This window comes from Pelobates fuscus, chromosome 10 (genome assembly GCF_036172605.1).
Source record: "Pelobates fuscus isolate aPelFus1 chromosome 10, aPelFus1.pri, whole genome shotgun sequence".
In the NCBI taxonomy this organism is placed as follows: domain Eukaryota; kingdom Metazoa; phylum Chordata; class Amphibia; order Anura; family Pelobatidae; genus Pelobates; species Pelobates fuscus.
In genome coordinates, this window is record NC_086326.1 from 31,415,907 (window position 1) to 31,434,791 (window position 18,885).

Below are 18,885 nucleotides of genomic sequence, written 5' to 3' on the forward strand. Positions count from 1 at the left end.
TGTATCTTATGACAGAGAACATTCATAGAGGTTATAGCTTTACAAATACAATGTATTCTGCCAAGTGTAAAATTGTAGATGTACCATATTATACTGTACGTAGTTTTTCTGACATTTAATGTGTATAAGTGCAAGATAATGCACCTTGGACGTAAAATCCCAAGGGCAGAGTATGGGATATTTGATACCCTACTAACCTCAACTTCTGAGGAAAGTGATTTAGAGGTAAATATTTCAGATGACTTAAAGGTAGGAAGACAACGTAATAGAGCAGCTGGAAATGCTAGCAGAATGCTTGGTTGTATAGGGAGAGGTATTAGCAGTAGAAAGAGGGAAGTGCTCATGCCATTGTGCAGAACACTGGTGAGACCTCACTTGGAGTATTGTATGCAGTACTGGAGACAGTGGTGTATCCTGGTTTTGTGCTGCCCTAGGCAGGACAAAACTCAGGCGCCCCCCCCCCCCCGCGCGCGCCCCCCCACCCAACCCTTCCCCCCCCGTCCCGCCTTCTAAATACACACACACACACAAATTCACTGACAGATACGCATACACTAGCTAACAGACACACACACACACACACACACACTCACTAGCAGACACACACTCACTGTCAGACACATACACTCTGATATATAATATAATATAATATATATTATATAATATAATATATATATAATATAATATATAAATAATATATAATATAATATTATATATATATATATATATATATATATATATATATATATATATATATATATATATATATATATATATATATATATATATATATATATATATATATATATATATATATATATATATATATATATATATATATATATATATATATATATATATATATATATATATATATATATATATATATATATATAATATATCATTAATTTAACCTACCCCCCCAGCCTCCTTACCTTTGGGAATGCTGGGGGGGGTTTCTTTACCTCCCTGGGGTCTAGTGGGGCTGCCGGTCGGGCTGCTGGGCTGGTTGCTGGGCGGGCGGCAAGGGAGCTCTTCCTCTGAGCTGTCTGCTCAGCTCCCTCACGCGCCGCAGAGTGAGGCTGGGAGCCGGAATATGACGTCATCTTCCGGCTCCCAGCCTCACTCTGTGGCGCGCGAGGGAGCTGAGCAGAGAGCTCAGAGGAAGAGCTCCCTCGCCAGCCGCCCGCCCAGCAACCAGCCCAGCAGCCCGACCGGCAGCCCAGTTAGCCGCAAGGCTAACAAGGCATTTGCCCTGGGCATTTGGGGGCGGCGTTTTTTGCCGCCCCCTGGAAAATGCCGCCCAAGGCAAATGCCTTGTTTGCCTCGCGGCTAATACGCCCCTGACTGGAGACCGTATCTTCAGAAGGATAGTGATACCTTAGAGAGAGTTCAGAGAAGGGCTACTAAACTGGTTCATGGATTGCAGGATAAAACTTACCAGGAAAGGTTAAAGGATCTTAACATGTATAGATTGGATGAAAGACAAGACAGAGGGGAAATGATAGAAACATTTAAATACATAAAGGGAATCAACACAGTAAAGTAAGAGACTATATTTAAAAGAAGGAGAACTACCACAACAAGAGGACATAGTCTTAAATTAGAGGGACAAAGGTTGAAAAATAATATCAGGAAGTATTACTTTACTGAGAGGGTAGTGGATGCATGCAATAGCCTTCCAGCTGAACTGGTAGAGGTTAACACAGTGAGGGAGTTTAAGCATGGTTGGGATAGGCATAAGGCTATCCTAGACTTAAGATAAGGCCAGGGACTAATTAAAAAGTATTTTGAAATATTGGGCAGACTAGATGGGCCGAATCGTTTGTATCTGCCGTCACATTCTATGTTTTGGAGACTGCTTTGCTAGCAAGCATAGATACAGCTTTACCATTTTTTTTGACCGGCATTACATCAACGTTCCTTGCCAAGAATATTTGCTGCAGTATCTCACATCGCTTAGCATTCACACAAGTTCTAGAATGAGAAGATTTCGAATAATTTTACCAGATTGAAAGACATATCGCGCTAGGCCTTGCATAAGTTCTGCCGGCCATGTTGGGGGAGCAGATTCTTCTGCCTCTCTCTTCAGTCTGAATGTAAGCTCAAAGCCAAAGCCACTTGGGCCATCAGTTCCAGTGTATCTGAAAGATAGAGAGGGGAAAAAATATATAGAATAAAATATACATATCACTAACGATGCTTCCAACTATTGCTTTATATCTGCTGTATACCGTATGTTGCCCTACCTCTGGCTTTCCAATTCATATATTTTAAATATTGTATACATTTTTTCCATGATTGGGGAAATTGATTAATTCTGTAGCTATTAGATTTGTGTTTTTTCCTCTGTAAATCATGTACTTTTAACAAACTAATTTAGAACACAGCCACAAGTACATCACACCATTTGTCTGCTGACTGCGTAGCACATGAAATGCAAAAAGGACATATTTAAAGTATTGAATGCAGTACAAGAAAACATACGAAATTTAAGAGATATACATATTTAAAAAATGCATTTTATGCTCATCATATCAGATGAGATGACAATTATTTATAGAGTGATTGAAAGAATACTCCCAGACACAACTACACGTCATGTACAACTTGTCCGCAGTGCATGATAGAGCAGTATTGCTTTATATATAAACACACTTCATTTCTTGATGAAGACAAATTTTAAAAAAGAGAAACAAAAAAAGGTCAGTTAGGTTTTTGTTTTTTGTAGATTTCACAAAGTAAAAGAAAGTCCAAGCTCAGCTCAGATCTCTTTTACAAAAATACAAAAAAAAAAACCCCAATCAGGTTTCAATAAACAGTTCAGTATTGTGTTACACACACACACACACACACACACAAATTAAATGTATTAATTTAATCTACCCGTCTCAAATGTATTTTCACAGAAACCCATGTTATGTAGGAAGCAAGTGAAAAAGGAAAAATAATAATTTAATTTAAGCAGAAGGTGTAAAAAAAAAAAAAAAATAGACCGGACCTATCTGTTAAGTCATGGAGTCAGAGCACACACACACAAATATTTTTTTTTTTTTTTTTTTTTTTTTAAAGGCAGCATTCACTGTTGGTGGCCCAAGTGTTTTAGGTGTTATTGATGGCAGCAAGCGCCTCAAACAAATCACAATCTGAAACCATATACACTGCTGAAAAAGGTTTCCATATGTTACCAATTTCTACAAGGGAGGTCTACCTCCAGCAGAGACACCGCTCCCAGCACTCTAACTTCCCTTCTGAAACTTTTCAGGGATGAAGCATTCGTTTACAAAGATTTTATTGATTCTACAGTTTCACAATTGGAAAACCAGCCAAGATCATAATCCAGAAAGACACCCTGAATAATGGAGCAGCCAGACAGGAAACGGAGTCACGTGAGCAGGCAGCAAGTGAAAGGATGTCTTATAATGGAAGGCTAAAGTTTATGGATACCGCTCAAAGATAAATTAAAAGGGATAGAAAAAAGAAACTTTACCAATGTACAAAACACAACCATATTTTGCACTCATGGCTTATTTACTAAACAGGGAAGTTGAGAATTGCTTATTTTAGGCCAAGACAGGCCAACCATCTTCCAACTCTGTTTACTAGCTCTGACGAGATCAGGCACTATCATACTGGTATGGCCATAGCCAGTTTACTAGCTCCGTTATTTTGGCTTGATATTAGCATCCCCCTCTTTGGAATATAAACAGGAAAGAGTGAAAAAAACAAAAACAAAAAAAACCCAGACATTTCAATAAAATAAACTCATGACTGAGAAATAAAACTATATTCTCTAAGCTTATTATTATTGGGCTGTGAAGCAATAGAAATACTGCCATTACTACCCCATTAATAGCACATTGTACAAATTAAGCCACGTTATACTTTCTCTACTTACTCGTGTACTCTGTTATCACCGTACAGATCACTCAAACCGAAGCTGACATAATGCCAGTGTTCTGGAACACCACGTGCGGGACTCCCAAGATTTCTGTACATGCTTACATAATCTAGAGGGTCTGGTCCACCCAGCCTAAACAAAAATAAAATAATAAAATAAAGAAAATGACAGCCACACAGAGTGATCTAAGCATCACACACACATTTACAGGTTTACTTAAAACGGAACTTGGCTTTTTATTATGTAGCTGCTTACAAGTCCTCAGACTACTTAATTTTACACACATTATGCAATGTAATCAGAGGGTTTTTTCTAAGACTGCATTTTGATTTATAAAAAAACAGATAAGATCTAAAAAATTACTGAGAGGTAATTGAAAATCGACTGAATGTCTTAAAGAGAGCAGAGAGCTCACTTGCAAATATACAATCTAGAACAGGGGTACCCAAAAGGTAGATTCCCCAGATATTTTAGAACTACAACTTCAACGATGCTCTGCATGCCTTTAGAATGACAAAGCATTGTGGAAGCTGTAGTTTTAAAACATCTGTGGATCTACCTTTTGGGCACCCCCCTTTTAGACTGTATATTTGCAAGCGAGCTCTCTGCTCTCTTTAGATATGTCAATCTATTTTCAATGACTTTGCAGTACTGTACAGATTTTATTTTAATTCTTTATTTTTTGCCGCTTTTTAGCAAGGTCATCAAACAGAATAGTACAGTTCACAATCCCATAAGAGACAGTACTGTACAGATTTGTGTATCCCCGATCTAGATGTACAAAACGTAACTTCAATCATTGTAGGATTTGAAGATCACAAATATACAGTCCTTAAAATGATATGTTGGATAGGTATTACCCAAGGTAGAAAAGGCTGAGAATAAAGACATTAACATAAATTAAAATTACTGAATCAGGTTAACATCAGCTAGAGTATTCTAGTTAAAAGAGCGTAATCGTTGAAGATGGTAGTTATCTGTTTTGTCACCAAAATCTTCTAACTTTGATTTAGTCACGTCGTGTGTTCACACACACACACACACTCCTCCTGATGAAAGCGCGAGGATATCGAGCTGAAATGTTGATGTTTGCTTTTATGTGAACCCAATAAAAGTTATTTTACTTTAAGTTAAAAACCTGGAGTGCTAGCTACTATCAAACTGTATTAATTTGCTGGACAAACATCAGGCAAGAACATTGGAGCGTGTGGAGTGCGTGTATATACATACACACATACATACATACATACATACACGCAACAGGTTAAGAATAAACTACACCCATCCAACTGTGACAGTCTGAGCACCCGTTCTACAACTGCAGTGTACCAAACCTCCCCCCCAAAAAAAAAATTCTAATAATGAGTTAACACACAGTGCATACACCATGATCATACACGCACAAGGTTTGCATTGGAGAATGTATGACTGACACTTCTGGAATTTCTAGACCTATAAAAGCAGGATGTCTAGATCCTCTCTCGGTAGGCTATTGTTAGGATTTTGTAATTTGTGTGATATTTTAAACTCATAGCAGAAGCCTCACAAATATATCCTAGAATGGGGAATGCTTCCCGAAAGCAGCAGGCTGTACTGGCTACAGTGATTGGAGCATCCCTTTAAAAAGGACACTATAGTCACCAGAACAACTACATTGAGCTTGTTTTTAGTTGTTCTGGTGACTATAGTTCTTGCAGGCATTTTAAGGTGGAGGTGTTCCTAGGCAGGAATGTAGTCATTCAGACGGCCAGATGTGCTTCCTGGGTCAGTGTTGCAATATGTGCAACACTAACCCGTGTGGCTTTTCCAGTGTATGCGCAATAGCATCCCAATTAAGGAATAAAGGAGGGTAAACTCACAGGTTACAGGGAGGCCTTTCATATCTAAACCTAATTTTAACGTAAAGAGGAAAGAATAAATAAATCTACTAAAGTCCCTACAACCAGGCAGTTGCAAGCACCTGCCACATACATCATAGCATCATAAACCCCAAGAGCTCTGGCTACTAAAAGCATACTGCTGTCCCTTAGCTTAAAGGGACTCTCCAGGGAGGCAATTTTACTCACCTCGTTCCAGCGCCGGGAGCCTCGTGAAGCCGCGCCCCCTATTTCATCAAAATGACGAAATAGGCGGGCGCGAGCAGGGAGCAATCAGACGCTTTCATTTGGAAGCGTCATTGCTCCCTTGTGCGCATGCGCGGCTTCGCCACACATGCGCACATACTTTAGAGGGCGGCATTCATGCTGCCCTCTGAATTGCTGAGCGCACTACCGCGCATGCGCGCGGTGTGCGCGGCCGCGAGCTGAGCTGAGTGACAGCTCAGCTCGCGGTCTTTGCCCGCCCCCCTCCTCCGCTGACAGGCTGGAGAGAGAAGGCGCGCACATAGTGCCTTCTCTCTCCTGAACACGTCAGACGTATTTTAATACGTCTGACGTGTACAGGGCCTTTTTAGGGCCCTGTGCGATAGGAAGTCCTTCTAGTGGCCGTCTGAGTGACGGCCACTGGAGGTATTCCTATCAATCAATGTAAACACTGTATTTTCTCTGAAAATTTTGCCTGCAGGGAGCTATAGATAATACCTGAACAACTACATTAAGCTGTAGTTGTTCAGGTGACTATAGTGTCCCTTTAACGTTCTAAATAAGATACTTGATACCCAACATACAAAGTTTGTTCATAATCTCCTTTTTTCCCCCCTCTATAGCCTGCACATGCTGTTCACCTCTCATATATCTAAATTCTATAAACAGACAGTTAGGGATTCTGGAGAGTGGGCAGTTTAGTACGTGAGGTCAAATAAATCAGTAGAGCAAAGGTATAGATGAAGAGTGACAACCTTATAACAACAACCTCGCTTCACATATGAATCTAAAAAGTAGGAAAGAAACACCTAGAACTAGGATGTGTTTAAAGGCAACAAATTGTACACAATTTATAGGTAGGCTTAAAATCTAGAGTTTCTTATGTAGTAAGGAATGTTTTCAGCTTATTCTGCATGACTGTGCATCTATATTGCATTCATCTTTTGCTATGGATGTAAGCAACATAATATACGGGGGTTCAGGTGCCTGTTCCATTATTTTCCTATGTGTGTGAATATCGCTATTTACCCCTACGTATACACCCCCCCCACACACTATAAATAAAGGGAACTCTCATATAAGCATTATGACAAACAAGAAAAAAAAATGATCATTTGGGGTCAGAAAGAAGTATAAGCAGGCTTGTAAAAAGATCACTAAAGGTTGATCAGCCAGAACAAAATTGTTACTAGACCACCCACTGTAACATAAATAAAATAAAACCACCCCACAAAATGTGCCTGCTAAGTTTTAACATTCATGACAGGCAAGTAGACTAGTGGAAATTCCAGCCCCAAATATAAGCACAGCATAAAGTGGTTAATTTTCACCCCTATGTATATAGAATATAGAATGCACACCATAACAATCTCAAAAAACTATTTAAAAATTTTATTATGTACAAAAGAAATACCAGAATGAAAACATATAAGAAAAAATGAATGTAAACAAAGTAACAGAAGTAAAGGCAGATACAATAAAATACACCCCAACGTTTCTGGTACCCTTGATAAAGGCAGCCAGTTGGTGCGTTTGGTGACTCGTGTTTCTGTCTGAGGCTTTTAAGGATTTTTGTGGTAATTTATTACTATTATTTTATTGTATCTGCCTTTACTTCTGTTACTTTGTTTACATTCATTTTTTCTTAAATGTTTTCATTCTGGTACTTTTTTGTACATAATAAAATGCAAAAAATGTTTGAGATTGTTATGGTGTGCATTCTATATTCTATATACATTTGAATATTTAAAGCACTTGAGGGAGCGCTTATATGGTTTGCACCTGGCTGTTCTTATATTGTTTTGTCTCTCTGTGTGCTGTTGTTTTGAGAATAATTTGCACCCCATACCCCCAAATAATTATAGCTGTCACTAAAGATAGTCAATGCACTCCCGTTCCACAATAATAGCAGCTGTCAAGAACTCTTGCCAACTTCACACAGAGTCTAGCACACAACAGTGGAGGCTAGTCCATAGAAACAAGAGGAGAAGCACAACCACCCCAAGTTTTAGTTCCAGTTCATATTGTTGTTTGCATTATTGCGAGTTGATAAAAAAAATTAAGTTTGTTTTGCTATTTACTCTCTCCCAGCCTTTCCGGATTGGTGCACATACTGTGCAATTCATTATGTAAAAGTTTTGGGGTTTGCTTAAGAGGGAGCTCTATTTTCTGGGTATAAACGCTCTGACATGCTTATTCTGCTCAAGAGGAATTTCTGATGCAACATATTGGCTTTCCATTTGTCAATCATATCCTGTATGTCCAAAACATAGCTCTGTGTACTGATCTGCCTTTTAGGGGTGTCATTTGGTAACAGGATCAGGGAGAATGCTCGGTGGTTGTTTCTCAAATACAGACCTAGCTATAGGCTTGTTGTTGTTGTTGTTGAACAAAACAGGATGCCTCATTGAAATTCTACATGGGTATGTTGTTAAATGATCTTACAAAGTAAGAAATAGGTGGATCACAAAATAGTATGAAACTAGTATATGGGTAATAACTTGTAGAAAAAAAGATCTATAGTTTGATTAACAAACAATTTATTTTTGCCTTTGTAATGCAAATACAAAAAGAATAAAACTCACTGTTTAATAGATATACCCCAATAAAAATGTGAATACATGTAATTATGCATTCTTTTATTGGCAGTATATCTAAAAACAGCTTGCAAAATCTACAGAAATCTTGTCTGAAGCCTTTGCATGCCCTCCCCCTTCTAATCCCACTCGGACTTTCTGTGGCTGTCCAATCACAGACTTCCCTTTGCAAGACAAGTGCACTGGGAAATTGCTGCCTCTTGAGTTTAGCTCCACTGAGCTAAACAAATCAGGAAGTAACAGGACTGGTTTTCTGATGGACAGCCAGGAGGTGTAACAAGGTTAAAGGGTTACTTCAACCATCATGAACACTTCAGATTCTGATTTGAAGCGGTCATGGTGGTAGGAGTCAGAATGTGTGGAGTTTCTGCTTGAAACACTGCACATAAAGAGATATTGTTAATTGTGTGCTACCACCCAGCACGTGACTAAGGCAGTCTGGAACGCTTTTCTGGGATTCCAAATATCAATTCTGTGCATAAATTACATGTGTGGGCAGCACACACACTGACAACAGACGTGAAAATGTTCCCCTTGCAGTTAGAGCGCCTTCAAGGTGAAGCAACCTCGCACAATTAAAAAAAAAAAAAAAAACACAAACAAAAAAAAAACCACCACTTTTCCTCTCTCCCCTCAGCGACCCAGAGGGTACGCATGCGCTCGCGAAAATGGTCCAACCACAGGCTTCTCTGTGAGAAGCCTGTAATCAGACCATGCACGACTCCATTAATTTCAAGAGGGGGCGCGGAAGAACAGCACCGGGAGGTTCGCCTGGTGCTGGATTCAAGGTAAGTAAAACTACACATTGAGAGGAGGTACCTTCCAAATTACACTGGAAAGGTCCAACGTTTCAAAAGGGTAATAGTAACCCTTTAATTTATAAAAAAAAAGTGACACCACTATTGAAATCTGCAGTTTTTGTAACATGAAAAAAAAAAAAAAAGAATGCACACTATTTATATGTAAAGTACTTCAGCAAACAAATGCTTTCGGTGTCTGGAGTGACCCTTTAGTAAAATGTTTATTAAAAGAATATATAAAATTAAAATCAATGTACTAGTTGCCCTAAATTCAGCAATAACAGCAAACCAAACCCCCTCCCTAACAAAAAGAAGTTGGCAGATGCAAATACAATGGCTAATTATTTTCCATTGACTATTAGTGGTTGAGTCCTGTGTTTATGTTGCCTGTTTATAGATACAGCTGACAGGCGCTACAGGAAACTGCATAACATTTATCCCACAGTTTCTTAACCAAGCATTACTCACCTTATCTCTGATTCTACACTTTATATAAACAGAAGATCATGGCTATCAATATTTGGTTCAACAAAAATCCCTGTCTACCAATACAGCCAAGCAAAACCCTTTTCATCTGAAGTTATACACGCATGGACGTATTTGGCGTCATCACTAACCGCACACACAGAAAAAACACCATACAAAAAAAAAAAAATGTGTGTGTAAAAAAAATAGATAAAATTCGTATCTTGTAATACCTTTTTTATTGGACTAACAATTTTGGCAGGCGGGCATCCCTCCAATGGCCATTGGAGCAACTAAATGACCTCCATTTGTCTAAATATACATAGGGATTAAGGAGAAAGCGCAAGTAACATTTTCTTTTCTTTGGTTTTTACTATATATTGGGGCTGATGTGTGTTGTAGTCCTTGCTGCTTAAGCGCAGGACTTCTCTTTTTGTATTTGTATTTACTTTGTATCACACAGCCTGGTTACAATGCTGCTACCCATCCCATGTGTTCCCTATTAAGGGTTAATAAGTAAAGGGGTGTATATAAAAAATACCCCTTTCTGTCTCATTAGAGATATCTTTGCCAGAAGCTCAAGGAAGCAGGCTGAAGGGTCAGCGTTAGGACCCGCTTAGGGGGGTCTGCCTTGACGTTGGCAGGCGGGCATCCCTCCAATGGCCATTGGAGCAACTAAATGACCTCCATTTGTCTAAATATACATAGGGATTAAGGAGAAAGCGCAAGTAACATTTTCTTTTCTTTGGTTTTTACTATATATTGGGGCTGATGTGTGTTGTAGTCCTTGCTGCTTAAGCGCAGGACTTCTCTTTTTGTATTTGTATTTACTTTGTATCACACAGCCTGGTTACAATGCTGCTACCCATCCCATGTGTTCCCTATTAAGGGTTAATAAGTAAAGGGGTGTATATAAAAAATACCCCTTTCTGTCTCATTAGAGATATCTTTGCCAGAAGCTCAAGGAAGCAGGCTGAAGGGTCAGCGTTAGGACCCGCTTAGGGGGGTCTGCCTTGACGTTGGCAGGCGGGCATCCCTCCAATGGCCATTGGAGCAACTAAATGACCTCCATTTGTCTAAATATACATAGGGATTAAGGAGAAAGCGCAAGTAACATTTTCTTTTCTTTGGTTTTTACTATATATTGGGGCTGATGTGTGTTGTAGTCCTTGCTGCTTAAGCGCAGGACTTCTCTTTTTGTATTTGTAACAATTTTTTAATGACAAGCTTTCGGGAGAACCTCCCTTTCTCGAGTCTGAAGCATTTCTGAACAAGACGACACATAGAATTCAAAGTTGAGTTGTGATACAGGGGTTAAAGCGACATGAGTGTAGATAAGACACAGGTTTGTTAGAAAATAGACACCATTTTTGCAGAGGGTACTAAATATCTTTCATTAAAAAAAATTCTGTTAGTCCAATAAAAAAAGGTATTACAAGATATGAATTTTATCTGTTTTTTTTACATATACATCACTGGACTAATAGGGCTACAATCTCTACTTGAACACACACACACACCACTTTATCCATCTATCTCGCGCTCTTGGGACTTTAAATATTGAAATTTATGAAAGACATTTGGCTCAAAGTACTGAGAGTGCACCTATTTCATTCACAAATTTATATATCAGTGAAGGAGAGCACCCAGGTGTTTAATATAAGGTAAAGTGCCGATATTGTACGTGTAATATCAGCAAGTATACAAACACTGCATGTTGTCCGTGAAAAAAAACAAAACTACTTCCTAGATTGAAAGACGACCAGATAAATTGGTGCAAATGACTGCATACACAGCAGATCTCATTCATTTATTTGGCCACGTTCTGCTTTTAAATCCAAGGAGCTTAGCAGAAGCAGCATAATGACAGTTCCATTGAGAAAACATTATTTACTAAAACTACATATTTGCAAGTAAAACATACTCTTAAAATCTTCCACAATACAAAACAGAACCATGTCGTTTTGCCATAGCAGTGTCTCAGCCTGACAGTTAAGATAGCTAAACAGCCCACTTCACCCAAACCCATTTTTCTTTGAGGGAAATTAAAGAGATGCCTAGGATAGACGAAGTCAGTAAGGCAATGGAATCCTTGTGACACTTATCGTTGGGTAGCTCTCCCTGGACTCCTTCTCCCTCCCCCCTCCCCTTTTCCATCCTTCCCATACCCACCCCTAACTGCTTCTCTCTACTTCCTCGGACCCTCAAAGATGCTTTTTCTTTTTCTAGCTCCAATCTTTTGAACTCTCTTTCATTTTCCTTACAATTGTAAGATCGTGCACAACGGGACTATAAGGGTATGCAGCACAGCTAGAGAAGCAAGTGCGATTATGCATAGTACCCCTAAATGTTTTTAGTACAAGTTAGAGCACGATAGCTACATGTTTTATTTTAACACGAAAACACCAAGTGGGATGTCTTGAGATACTTAAAGAAATTAACCACACCTGGGAAAATGCATTGTATGATTACGAATCCCGTAATATGTAAAAATTAGTATGTGCATTCGTGCGGATACTGTTGTAAGCCGAAAACTGCTGCGTCTATGCCTATCTTTAAAATGTATTAATATTGTTATGTGTGCTGTGTATAAGTTGTCCTGCTTTGGAACAAATAAAGAATTAAAAAAAAAAAAAAAAAGATAGTTAAACAGCTAATAGTCTAACAATAATGCATTCAACCACCAAACCAGCTCAATATAGCAAGCAGCCCTTTACATTAAACAACTGGACAACACATTACTCTAAAGTAGGGTGCAGCATTTCCACTCAGCTACTAGCCATTGGTAAGTGAAAACTCCCTCTCTCCTTGTGAGTGTGCCATTGACCGTCCTGGCTTGCAGTGGTGAGTAATTTAAAGCAAGGTAGAACTTTAACTTGTGACCAAGAGATAAATCAATTCAAACTAACTCCAACAATTCTCAGCCTAAAAAAAAGTTGCAGAAGGATAATTGGTGGGGTCAGTGTACCAGCAGGGAATAGAAAATATGAACCAAATTAAAGAAATATCTGAGAGCTGCTGTTTTCATAGCTGACATTTTCTGAGGAGTAAAGCTGGTGTTTATCTACTATAGAAATAATAGTGGGAAAAGCCTGAATAGAGAATTGCTTATTCTAACCAAGACAGCCATATTCATACGTACATTTACAACAAGTTTTCCAGCTTGTCTACTTTGGTCTAAAATATACAATTCCCTGGTCAAACCATCACAATGACAAGTTTAGCAAAAGATCCTTAGCAGAGAGGAGGGGGTGTCTATAGAGACCCAATAAGTGATGTTGGTTAGACATGCAGGATGGGGTACAGAATGGGTACCCAGACCCCAAACACATTTAACCATTGTCAGATCTACTCTGTGGGACTCTAGCTGATACTATAGAGACCCCAGCAGTGATGCTTGCCAGTCATGCAGGATGGGGTACAGCAAGGCCAGGCATGCAGGATGGGGTACAGCATGGCCAGACATGCAGGATGGGGTACAGCATGGGTACCGAGACCCCAGACACATTTAGCCAATGTCAGATCTACCCTATGGGACTCTAGCTGATATAGACTACAAGTCCCATGATGCCCACCATTAAAGCAATGACACCTCTTTTGAGGACTACATTTCCCATGATGCACAGCCTTAAAGGACCACTCTAGTGCCAGGAAAACATACTCGTTTTCCTGGCACTAGAGTGCCCTGAGGGTGCCCCCACCCTCAGGGACCCCCTCCCGCCCAGCTCTGGAAAGGGGAAAGGGGTTAAATCTTACCTTTTTCCAGCGCTGGGCGGAGAGATCTCCTCCTGCTCTCCTCCTCCGATCCTCCTCTTCTCCTCCCCGTCGGCTGAATGCGCACGCGCGGCAAGAGCTGCGCGCGCATTCAGCCGGTCACATAGGAAAGCATTCATAATGCTTTCCTATGGACGCTGGCGTGCTCTCACTGTGAAAATCACAGTGAGAAGCACGCAAGCGCCTCTAGCGGCTGTCAATGAGACAGCCACTAGAGGACATAGGGGGAAGGCTTAGCCCATTCATAAACATAGCAGTTTCTCTGAAACTGCTATGTTTATGAAAAAATGGGTTAACCCTAGAAGGACCTGGCACCCAGACCACCTCATTAAGCTGAAGTGGTCTGGGTGCCTAGAGTGGTCCTTTAAGAGAGCATTTAAAGTAACAGTCCTCAACAAGTGTTGTTCCAGCAATTAGTGCTCGGTGCTGTACAGTTTTGGGGAGGTTTGGGGAGGTACAGTTTGGGGGGGGGGGGGGGGGGGAGTTAGTGGAGGCTCAGTTTGGGGGGGGGGGGGGAGTTAGTGGAGGCTCAGTTTGGGGGGGGGGGGTTAGTGGAGGCTCAGTTTGGGGGGGGGGGGTTAGTGGAGGCTCAGTTTGGGGGGGGGGGGAGTTAGTGGAGGCTCAGTTTCGGGGGAGGAGGGGGGGAGTTAGTGGAGGCTCAGTTTGGGGGGGGGGGGGGGAGTTAGTGGAGGCTCAGGGCCGGCCCCTTACCAGTATTTCACTATAGCTGTGACTTGCAGGGGATTGGGCTGCTCCGGGTACAGCCTCCGGCACTCGCCGTATATGGCATGCAGGCCTGGGGGGAAGAGTGCTGGGAAAGGCTGGGGCGCAGGGCCGCCGTTAGGCCTCAGCTCCTCCATCCCCTTCTCAGCCAGAGACACGGCGTCTGTCAGCGAGCGGACCGTCTCCGGGGAGCCCCCACCACGGCCGAGCACACCGCTCTCCCGCCGGACTCCGCAGCCAGGCAGCACTGCGAGAACAAGGAGACCGACTTCTCCCACAGCAGCGCTGATGGTGGTCCTGGGTGGGCAACGCAGCGGATTGGCCGAGCCTCCTGCCAATCACTGGCTGCTCTCGCTAGGTGAGTCTTGGCTGGTTTCCCCGCCCACTCTCTCTTTACGGATTGGATAAAATATAGCCAATCACCGCAAAGGAGTCCATGGAGAGGTGTTCACCTGATGCTGAAACTTGTCGCCTGCTCAGTGTGTAGCCGCCATTTTAATGGTGGGTGTGAATTGGTTTCCACAGCTTGGGTAAGGGGATAATTCAGACTAGGAATCCTAACAGGCTGCTCTCATGCACTATACACTGGCCTGATGGTATGTGAATTAATTTTTAATGGACTCCCATTTAATTTGTTTGGGGTGATGATCTCCTGGCCAATCCTATGCTTCTCAAGCATCCTATAGACTGTTAGCTCGTTTGAGCAGGGCCCTCTTCAACCTATCGTTCCTGTGAGTTTTCTTGTAATTGTCCAATTTAAAGTCAAATCCCCCCTCTAATAATATTGTAAAGCGCTACGGAATCTATTGGCGCTATATAAATGGCGATAATAATAATAATGTGCAGCAAATTATTATTATTATTGCGATTTATATAGCGCCAAGAGATTCCGTAGCGCTTTACAATATTATTAGAGCGGGAGCTATATGAGAAGCCTTCACTTCCACTGTGAGCTACGTAAGGAAGGCAACCTTCACAGCGGGTTGGTTGACAGCCAGGAAGTGATACCAAACTTCTGATTTCCCATCAAAATAAGCCAATGTGGACATGCTGTTAACCCTTTAAGGGACTCCGCAAACCAACGTGCTTTTGGGTTTGGAAAGTTCTTTTCCAACTGAAAAGTGTTTTAATAAAATACAGTTTTCGGTTATAGAAACCCTTGCTGGAATGCACCCTACCTGTAATTCCTTGCTACCTACCGGATTCATGTTGGTCCTATGGCAAAACAAGCAAGTATAAGCAGCTACCTACTGCATTCAGTAATCCATTTTTCTCCGATGCATGGCTGTGTATTGCAAGGCAGAAAAAAGACTTTAGATCATGCATGAGCATTTAAATATTCTTAATGCATCACAGTGATATTATCTCTATATGAGCCTTGTTCACTCTTCTTTATCAGTATACTGTATTTAAAAAGTGAACTGTATATGGTAAATGACGATAGTCAAATAAATTTATTTATTTATAAAATATTTTACCAGGAAGGATACATTGAGATTTCTCTCATTTTCAAGTATGTCCTGGGTAAATAAGGTCACCTCAACATTATAATGATTTTGCCCCCTGATAAGTTTCTGCTATATTCGTGGTATCTTTTTAAAATAGGTATGTAGTAATAAAGTAATAATTTTAACACAAGCTACTGATATGATTAGGGCATTTTTGGTTCCAAGAAATTAAGAGAAAATGTGACCTGTATATACAGATCTGCACATATTGCCACTAACCGTTTTCAGTAGTTTTGTGTGATATTATTAAGGTTATTTAACTTTATGAGCACTCTGCCTCATTAAGAGAATGGGCTAAGACCCGCTTGGAGGTAAGATGGGATGTGTCACAGATAGGAGGAAATTTGGTTTTTTTTTAGGCACCAGAAGGGTATTTAAAGACAAACTCCACTGCCCAAATTATATATGTGTCAGGAAGACAGCCACTAGAGGTGTGTTGAACCCTGCAATGTTTTACATTGCAGTTTATACAAAAGGGCCACTGCAACCAGACCACTTCATTGAGTTAAAATGGTTTGGGTGCTTTTAGTGGTCCTTTAATTAGTATCCAGTGCTGAGTGCTCTGGCTGTACAGGGATTCAAAGAAAATAGTTAATACTCTATAATACTATCCTTACCTTTTGTGTCACTTTACCCCACTCCCACTAACATGTAAGCTCATTGATAGTGCCCTCAACCCCTCTGTTCCTGTGTGTCCAATTTGTCTGGTTACAACTACATGTTTGTTAGTCCACCCATTGTAAAGCGTTGCAGAATTTGTTGGTGCTATATAAATATAATAATCATAGTTACATTGTTGTAAACCTTGGTTTTCATATACATTTTTAAGGGCTTAGAGCTCCCTCTGCTGGGACAAGTTTTTAATTGACTGACTTAATGGTTGAGTATTTGCCCACACCTTAGGCAAATATTCAGTTTATCCTTGCTGCTATATGTACGTAGTGGGACTATACACACTTTTTATTTTCTCACTTTTGGTGTTGAGTCTAATTTGAAATAAAGTAATTGTCTTTAAGTAATGAATTTACTTTCTTATTTTTTTCCCATCCAGGGTTTCTGTTTTCTAAATTATTGTGAGTTTAAGGCCATAAAATTTAGAGAGAGAAATCGGAATCAGCTTACCAGGGGCTGGGCGGCTATCTTCGTAGTCTCAGTTTGCTTGTTATTTGGGTTTGCTGTTTAATATTCAGGCTTGCATTAGAGAAGAGAGAGATTTGAAATCTCCTCCTGTCTGTGCAATGCTGGTCTGATCGCAAATAGAAAGTCAATATTAAAGGGACACCCCAGGCACCCAGATCACTTCTGCCCATTGGAGTGGTCTGGGTGCCAACTCCCACCACCCTTAACCCTGCAAGTGTAATTATTGCAGTTTTTATAAACTCTAGCCACTAGAGGGACTTCCGTGTTCTTAGAACACGAAAAGTGTTTTAAACGACGCTGGACGTCCTCACGCTATCCATGAAGACCTCCAGCGTCACCGGAATCTCCATAGGAAAGCTTTGAATAATGCTTTCCTATGGGGAGGTCTAATGCATGCACGCGACCATTGCCACGCATGCACATTAGGTCTCCCCCACCCGCTCCCTGGCGTGGGAGGAGCGTGGGTGAAGCCTGACCCAGCAACGATGGACATCGGCGCTGGATTCAGGTAAGTCACTGAAGGGGTTTTAACCCCTTCAGCAACATGGGATGGGGGGTGGGAAGGAGAGGGGCACTGCAGGGTCCTGCAGTGCCAGGAAAACTGATGTTTTCCGGGAACTAGAGAGGCCCTTTAAATGTGATTACCCTTTTGTTAAGGGCATCTGATACATGAGGGGGCATCTTAGCTGTCTTTGGTAACAGCCACAACGCAGCCCCAGCATTATTTTATGGTGAGGCTGTGGAACCCTCTCTGGGTATTCGCTCTGTACGATTGCACAGGTTGCACACCCATAATGCTGATGGCTCTGGTTGGAGTTTAACACCACAGATGATCTCAGCCAAAGAGACAGGGTGGGGGCAGAGCCAGGGTTAGCAGACCCACGCAGCGCTGGAATAAAGGTGCATTTTACACTATTTAATGAGGCAGGGGGATTAATAGTCTGTTTAACACTGTAGAATCAGGATCTTGTGGAAACCGACAGAATATTTTTCAGACTAATTTTAAAGGGTTACTCCAAGTACTATAACCACTAAAACAGGCTGTAGTAGTTATGTTACTAGGAATATCCTGGTCCAGTTTCCCGGTAATGGCGCAAACCGTTTAGTAATGGTTTGCAGTCTTACCCAGGTCCTTGTCATGTCCGAGGCCCTTCTCCTTTTGAGTGAGGCGCTTCCAGCTTTTGCAGAGCCACAAAAGTAAACTCAGTTGCCATTCACTGACTGAGAGCTTCAGACAATAAATGGCACACTGTGCATGACAACCCCCCCCACCCCCCTTTAAGCTTTACCTCAACTTACTTCAGCATTGTACAAAGTTCCTGGTGCTGCTCTGCAAGCCCCTCCTGACTCCAGTTTGAATTCTGTATATTTTCCTCACTCCAGGAGCAGTGTGGAGGTCCAAAAAAGGCTTCTCATAGGAGTATCGCCTCCTCATTCCATCTGATATTTTGTTATTGCTTCCGTCTTCTCTTACTCCCTTTCTCCGACTGAATGTGTTCCGTGGGAAGCAAAAATATAAAAAAAAATATCAGATGGTATAGGGAGGGGAGACATTAGCTCTGGCTGCATGGAGCAATTTGCACAGAATTGACATTATGTACGTGTTGGTGGCATAACTAGCTCCTGGCACACAACTTCCAAAAACGCTAAATGTCCAGGGTTTCAAACTGCAACAGTGCACATTCAGCCTTCTAACACCATGACCATATTATAAAGCAGAACTGGTCATGGTGGTTTGCGTAACCCTTTAAGTGGTCATGGTGGTTTGCGTAACCCTTTAAGTGGTTATGGTAGTTTGCGTAACCCTTTAAGTGGTCATGGCGTTTTGCGTAATCCTTTAAGTGGTCATGGTAGTTTGCGTAACTCATTAAGTGGTCATGGTGGTTTGCATAGCCC

At 41.1% G+C, this 18,885-nt stretch overlaps 1 protein-coding gene across 2 annotated transcripts in view; it reads right to left on the bottom strand.

The window, feature by feature from the left end:
* The window catches only part of SUFU (SUFU negative regulator of hedgehog signaling), a 41,939-nt gene extending 27,277 nt beyond the window's left edge, over nt 1–14,662 (bottom strand). For both annotated transcript variants that reach the window (XM_063434285.1, XM_063434284.1), the window contains exons 1-3: nt 14,330–14,662; nt 3,899–4,033; nt 2,008–2,144 (exon numbers count right to left, since the gene is read on the bottom strand). In XM_063434285.1, the coding sequence (XP_063290355.1) occupies nt 2,008–2,144; nt 3,899–4,033; nt 14,330–14,478 (421 nt within the window). In that variant the 5' untranslated portion in view covers nt 14,479–14,662. The remainder of the gene's footprint in view (nt 1–2,007; nt 2,145–3,898; nt 4,034–14,329) is intronic.
* Between the last annotated feature and the right edge of the window lie 4,223 nt (nt 14,663–18,885).